The sequence below is a fragment of the Bos taurus genome, chromosome 24 (assembly GCF_002263795.3).
Source record: "Bos taurus isolate L1 Dominette 01449 registration number 42190680 breed Hereford chromosome 24, ARS-UCD2.0, whole genome shotgun sequence".
Taxonomy (NCBI): Eukaryota; Metazoa; Chordata; class Mammalia; order Artiodactyla; family Bovidae; genus Bos; species Bos taurus.
This window is the reverse complement of record NC_037351.1, coordinates 32,685,263-32,692,968: the sequence shown is the minus strand read 5'-3', so window position 1 is coordinate 32,692,968 and position 7,706 is coordinate 32,685,263. Positions and strand designations below refer to the sequence as shown.

Sequence of the window (7,706 nt, the reverse complement as noted above, 5' to 3'; positions counted from 1 at the left end):
GAAAGTAGGGAAAACCACTAGACCATTCAGGTATGACCTAAATCAACTCCCTTATGATTATACAGTGGAAGTGAGAAATAGATTTAAGGGCCTAGATCTGATAGACAGAGTGCCGGATGAACTATGGAATGAGGTTTGTGACATTGTACAGGAGACAGGGATCAAGACCATTCCCATGGAAAAGAAATGCAAAAAAGCAAAATGGCTGTCTGGGGAGGCCTTACAAATAGCTGTGAAAAGAAGAGAAGCGAAAAGCAAAGGAGAAAAGGAAAGATATAAACATCTGAATGCAGAGTTCCAAAAAATAGCAAGAAGAGAGAAGAAAGCCTTCCTCAGTGATCAATGCAAAGAAATAGAGGAAAACAACAGAATGGGAAAGACTAGAGATCTCTTCAAGAAAATTAGAGATACCAAGGGAACATTTCATGCAAAGATGGGCTCGATAAAGGACAGAAATGGTATGGACCTAACAGAAGCAGAAGATATTAAGAAGAGGTGGCAAGAATACACAGAAAAACTGTACAAAAAAGATCTTCATGACCCAGATAATCACGATGGTGTGATCACTCATCTAGAGTCAGACATCCTGGAATGTGAAGTCAAGTGGGCCTTAGAAAGCATCACTATGAACAAAGCTAGTGGAGGTGATGGAATTCCAGCTGAGCTATTTCAAATCCTGAAAGATGATGCTGTGAAAGTGCTGCACTCAATATGCCAGCAAATTTGGAAAACTCAGCAGTGGCCACAGGACTGGAAAAGGTCAGTTTTCATTCCAATCCCAAAGAAAGGCAATGCCAAAGAATGCTCAAACTACCGCACAATTGCACTCATCTCACATGCTAGTAAAGTAACGCTCAAAATTCTCCAAGCCAGGCTTCAGCAATACGTGAACCGTGAACTTCCAGATGTTCAAGCTGGTTTTAGAAAAGGCAGAGGAACCAGAGATCAAATTGCCAACATCCACTGGATCATGGAAAAAGCAAGAGAGTTCCAGAAAAACATCTATTTCTGCTTTATTGACCATGCCAAAGCTTTTGACTGTGTGGATCACAATAAACTGTGGAAAATTCTGAAAGAGATGGGAATACCAGACCACCTGACCTGCCTCTTGAGAAATCTGTATGCAGGTCAGGAAGCAACAGTTAGAACTGGACATGGAACAACAGACTGGTTCCAAATAGGAAAAGGAGTACATCAAGGCTGTATATTGTCACCCTGCTTATTTAACTTCTATGCAAAGTACATCATGACAAACGCTGGACTGGAAGAAACACAAGCTGGAATCAAGATTGCCAGGAGAAATCTCAATAACCTCAGATATGCAGATGACACCACCCTTATGGCAGAAAGTGAAGAGGAACTCAAAAGCCTCTTGATCAAAGTGAAAGTGGAGAGTGAAAAAGTTGGCTTAAAGCTCAACATTCAGAAAATGAAGATCATGGCATCCAGTCCCATCACTTCATGGGAAATAGATGGGGAAACAGTGGAAACAGTGTCAGACTTTATTTTTCTGGGCTCCAAAATCACTGCAGATGGTGACTGCAACCATGAAATTAAAAGACGCTTACTCCTTGGAAGGAAAGTTATGACCAACCTAGATAGCATATTCAAAAGCAGAGACATTACTTTGCCAACAAAGGTCCGGCTAGTCAAGGCTATGGTTTTTCCAGTGGTCATGTATGGATGTGAGAGTTGGACTGTGAAGAAGGCTGAGCGCCGAAGAATTGATGCTTTTGAACTGTGGTGTTGGAGAAGACTCTTGAGAGTCCCTTGGACTGCAAGGAGATCCAACCAGTCCATTCTGAAGGAGATCAGCCCTGGGATTTCTTTGGAAGGAATGATGCTAAAGCTGAAACTCCAGTACTTTGGCCACCTCATGCAAAGAGTTGACTCATTGGAAAAGACTCTGATGCTGGGAGGGATTGGGGGCAGGAGGAGAAGGGGACGCCAGAGGATGAGATGGCTGGATGGCATCACTGACTCGATGGACGTGAATCTGAGTGAACTCCAGGAGTTGGTGATGGACAGGGAGGCCTGGCATGCTGTGATTCATGGGGTCTCAAAGAGTCGGAAACAACTGAGCGACTGAACTGAACTGAACTGATCCTGAATTAGATGGACCCAGTCTCCTCACATGGGTCCTTACAATTAGAGCATCTTTCCCAGCTGTGGTCAGAAAAAGGGTGTGATGACAGAAAAAGGTCAGAGAGATGAGATGTTGCCGGCTTTGAAGATGGAGGAAAGGCCTGCAAGCCAAGGCATGCAGGCAACTCAAGGAAAGGAAGGGAAGTGGATGGTCCCCCGGAGCCTCCAGAAAGGAACACAGCCTTGCTGAGACCTTGATTTGAGTCCAGGGAGCCCTAAATTGGACTTCTGCTCTTCAGAACTATAAGATAACACAATTATATTGTGTTGAGTTCTACCACTGTATCTATGGTCATTTATGTTGCTGTTGTTGAGTTGCTAAGTTGTGTCCAACTCCTTGCAACTCCAGGGACTGTAGCCCTCCAGTCTCCTCTGTCCATGGGGATTTCCAGGCAAGAATACTGGAGTGGGTTGCATTTCCTTCTCCAATGGCCTCTTATAGTTAACCACAAACTACAATGATAACGAATACACTCCATCCCCTTAATAACATGCACCAGTTTTTTCTTCTCCCCTGTCTCTCCCTGCTCCGTAACTCCTACTTGCCAGGATAATTATTACCTACAGCCAAGTCCATGTCTCGGGTATTGTTTAATAGAGCAGCCAAAGCAAGACACAAGTAAAACGGATACACTTTTTACTGACCTTGTAGTTTTCATATTCCGCACTCCACTTCAATGATTCTGGAATTGATTCAGAGGGCAGCCAAGATTCTTGAAACTCCAGGCCTCTAGGCAAACCTTTAAGTTGTAATAAACCCACAGTTTTCTCAAATGAATAATTAACATGCTCTTGACATCTGAGAATTTAAGAAATGTGTAATCATTTCAAATTACATATATAATTGATTACTTCTAAATGTTGTCATCATGATTTGTGCTACGTGGGAGGAATGCATGGCTTAAAGAAACATTATTAAAATGAAGTGGAGCTCAGCTGTTTTAATGAGCTAATGATCTTTTGAAAATGTGCTAGTTTATATTGCTTAATGATGGAATTGATACTGTGAAGGAAATAATATTACCTGTAGCATCACCTGTAATAAATATCACCTGTACTGGAAAGAACACTCTCATCAATAGTGGTCTACACGGAGAGCTTTTTTTTAATTCATTTTTTAAAAATGTATTTGTTTTTAATTGAAGGCTAATTGCTTTACAGTATTGTGTTGGTTTCTACAAAACATCGACATGAATCAGCCATAGGTTTACCCATGTGCCACATGGGGATCTTTGCAGGTTCCACTAAATATATGTCTATTCGGTACACAGTTGTTCAATGATGCACCTTTTTTCTGTTTTCACAACTTCGAGAGTATGTTTGTGCATCTTTAAAAGGAATTCTAACCCATATGAAGGAGTCGTGTGATAATTACAAGGCAGCAGGAATCCTGAGATTGCAGTGTGGGGATGGTACAGGAGCCTTAACCGCATAACCGAGTCCCTACCCCCTTTACATTTCTTTTCTAGTAACTACTCGGTACCCTGCTCAAGTCTGAAAAGGTGCAGGTCACTTTCTTTAGAAGGATTCATAACAAAGGGCGATTGGAAGATGTACATGTCAGGAAACCTGGTTCTGGCTCACAAATCCTCTGGGTACATACATCTGCCATAAGAGAGATTTCTATAAATAGCAGACTGGGCAGTAGCCGGCTGGGCTCTGCGCTAGTGCCTCTGTGATGCAGAACTTGGGTAGTTGACTCCCTGAGGGGTGGCAAGCGGGCAGCTGTCTGCAGAGCTCAGTCGAGCTGACAGCTCGGTGCTGGGGAGGGAAGATGTGGGGGCCCCTGACCTGGTGGAGCTGCCTCACTGCAGCCACCCAGGACTGCTCCCAACTTGACACAGTGCATCTTTGGACAGTGAGGGCTCTAAAAGCAAAGGTTGCTCAGAGGAGACTGGGGTCTCCCTGGAACTAGATGGCAACTAAGCAAGCCTAGAAATCGCCCACCCACAGTCACCAGGCAGTTGGCATCCGTGCCTGTCTCACTGTCAGCTTCAGGAGCCTGAAGAACCAAAGCTGGCAGTGGATTCAAGAGCAAGAAGAGAAGCGGGGGACGGGGCACACCAAGCCTATGAGATGCTCTGCCCCAAGGTGCTGCATAGATCATGTGACAACGTGTGAATCGGTCGGCATTTATTAAGTTTGTGTGCCTAAGGGTAAAGCGGGGAAGGAGAAATGGATAGAGGGAGGCAGAGGCAAAGGAGGGAGGCTCTGCTCCAGGATCTACAGGGAGCTTTTTGAAGCATGTGAAATTCATCTTCATGGCCTGCCCATCTCTCTGTGTTGGGTTTTGGAGCCTCCCAGGGCCCACACCTGGGGCAGCCTTAGATCAGGTCCCATTTCCAGGCTTTGCTCCTCACCCAGCCCAGCCTGTCCTGCGTCCACACAGCGAGACAGCACCACATGCCTGCTGCTGTTGTTTAGTCACTCCGTCGTGTCTGACTCCCTGCCACCCCACGGACAGTAGCCCACCAGTCTCCTCTGTCCGTGGGCTTTCCCAGGCAAGAATACTGGAGTGGGTTGCCATTTCCTTCTCCCAGGGATCTTCCTGACCCAGGGATCAAACCCAGGTCTCCTGCATTAGCAGGCGGGTTCTTTACCACTGAGCCACCTGGGAAGTCCCACATACCTTTTAAAGCAACTAAGATGTAAAAGATAAACTATGCCGAGCGTTAGGTGATGATGGAATTCGCTTATACTACTGTCAGGAGTAGGGAATGACACAGGCACTTGGGAAGACAGCTGGCAGATCCTAAAAGTTAAACATACACCTACCACACGACCCATCCATCCAACTTCTAGATGTTTAACCAAGAGAAAAGGAAATAGATGTCTGAACAAAGACATGTACATGAATGCTCACAGCGGCTTTATTTGTAGGAGAAAAACTAGAAAGAATCCAAGTTTCCATCCAGATAAATTAACTATGCTGTATCTATACAATAGAATACTACTCAGTAACAAAAAGGGATGAACAGTTAATACACACTTCAACCTGTATGAACTTCAACATGATTATATTGAGTGAGAGAGAGGCCAGATACTATAGATTTTCATTTCTATAGTATCTCTATATCTATAGTATTTCTCAATATCTATAGTATTTCTATAGATTACTATACTATAAGATTTTCATTTCTATTAAGTTCTAGGAAGTGCAAAATAATTTTTAATGACAGAAAACAGATAAGTGTTTTCCAGGGATGGGTTAGGGCGAGGAGTGGGCTGGAGCAGGAATGACAAAGGGCCAGGGAGGAAACTCGTTGGAGGAATGGATATGTTCATGATCTGGATTTGTGGCAAATTTGAATTTCTTCCAAATATACAGGTTTCTCTGGTTTATACATATGTCAGAACTTATCAAATAGTATATACTTAATGTGTGCAGGATATTGTATGTCAATTATACCTCAATTAAGCTTTATTTTTAAGTTTAAAAATTACCCACGAATAATGCTTCTAGGCTTTAGCCCTTGACCTTGGCCAAGATGACTTCTGCATAATTCTTTGCAGAGGAGGCAAAGTCTCCTTCACTTCTGGTCATAAGCCAACTGTTGAGCAAACACTGTAATCATAATAATAGTTGTCATTCTAGCCCCTGGCTCATAGGAAGTACTCGTGTGTAGCACTAATCCTTCATGCTTAGTAGTTATATGGATTTAAAAATTCATTAACCAAAGGAATATAAGAATATGATTTTCCAGTAAGTTTTATATGAGGCGACATCTGTGAAATGCTGCACATGGCAAGAATGTGTATTTCTCTAAATACACAGAATAGAATGGAGGAACCACTTAGCAAGGCCTCCCCTGCAAAAGGTCCTGGAACCTTCTGATGATCCAGCCAGTGACTCAGAATCTGACTTAACGCAGGGCGTCATCTCCACCAAGATGCTGATCAGGGCAAAACTAAAATGGTTGGAAGATGCCTCCAGGAAAGAGCTGCCTGGACATTGGGTAGTAGGAGCAAAGTGTTTTAACTCAGACAAACACAACTGAACTAAAAACAGAGCTTAAAGAGAGTGGCTGTAACTCACACCAAATATTCAGTAGCTGCAGTTTTCATTTTTTTATTGCTGAGTTCAATTCACAAAAACAACAATAAATTTATTTAACATCTGTTCTGTGTCAGCAGTATGGTAGTCATCTTTAAGACTGTTATGTATTAGAATAAATTACAGGAGGCAATGAAATCTTATTGCCAAGACTTCTTTATTATTTGGATATAGAACATACCCAATCAGAATTAGTGTAGAACTTTCAAGAGACAAAGAAATGGAAACAATTGCCAGCTGGGATGCTTCCTTGTCTGACTTTTTTTTTTTTTTTGAAAGTTTAATTTGTTATTGAAGCATATTTGACTTGCAATATTAGTTTCAGGTATGCAACGTACTTATTCAATATTTGTATAGTTTACTCCATTAACATTTTTTAAATTGGAGTATAATTGCTTTTTTTTATATGCAAGCTTTTGTGGTTATCATGCCTTATTACCAGAAACATTAATAGCCACAATGTCATTTCCTCCATGTCTGGCCCAATAACTTAACACAAACAATATAGAGGTTATACCGAGTGTCCAGTTCACTTGGTTGGATAAGGTCCCATGAATGAGGAAAATGTGTTTGGAACTTCCTACAAATGAAACCCTATAGTCATCCATTCATTAAACAGTTTTCTGAGTTCCTCCATGGTCCTGGGTATGCGCAATGGTAAACAGTACAGACATATGGTCTTTACCCTGGGGGAGCCTACGGGCAGAGGGTAAATCCAAAACTAAATGTATAATTACACACTGTAATAAATGAGAAGATGTTTGGCCAAGAAAGCTCAATACACGGCCTCCCTGTCCTTTTAGTTCTTTTCAGAAACACAAAAAGCATTCTCCACAGCCCCCTAATTGTAGCAGCTTTTCTGGGTTTTTGAATTAGTTGCAATTATGTGCAGTTGACATCTTTGTTCTTGGAGTGCAGCAGCCTGCTTGAGAACCATGGCCTGCTTCTCCCAAGGCTAAGTTCTGAGTATCTGGCAGGCAGGCAGCCTAGACCGATGTTCCACGCACAGAGATGGAGCCCGCAGCCAACCTCTTCAACCACTGTGCTCCTGGGCATGCAGTGCTGAAAAGACACGTAGGTTTCCTAATCCACCCATCTAGGTGACATCTAGGTGAACCACAATGAGGTAAGCAGGTTCTGAGCAAAACTACAGGTGAGTTCTTTACCACTAGTGCCATCTTGGAAGCCCAGTGTCAAGTATGTGGCCTGCTTATTGACATTAAATAACTTAGCAGACCCCCACTGGTAGTTCTTGACCCTTGACTTGGTTGAGAATTATAGAAAAAGACCCAAAAGTTCTCGGTGAATATCAGTTAAAGCTTACATAAGCAGTAAGATGTAGCCCTCCCGCTGTGAGGCTTGGAATCTAGTCTTCTACTCTCCTTGAACTATTGTGAGTGAAATGGCAGATCAAGTTCACTCTTCATAAATATGTAAATAATATCACAATGAGCAACACCAATCTGGATAATTATTTAAAGGCACTACATAGTATAAACCAGAAATT

The 7,706-nt window shown here is 42.5% G+C and overlaps 1 protein-coding gene across 1 annotated transcript; it reads left to right on the top strand.

Annotated features, from left to right (window-relative positions):
- Positions 1–370: 370 nt before the first annotated feature.
- Positions 371–1,051, top strand: LOC132343737 (uncharacterized; the record flags this gene model as incomplete). Its single annotated transcript, XM_059880997.1, has 1 exon — positions 371–1,051. A coding segment is annotated over exon 1 (681 nt), but the record flags the coding sequence as incomplete, so codon positions are not given.
- Between the last annotated feature and the right edge of the window lie 6,655 nt (positions 1,052–7,706).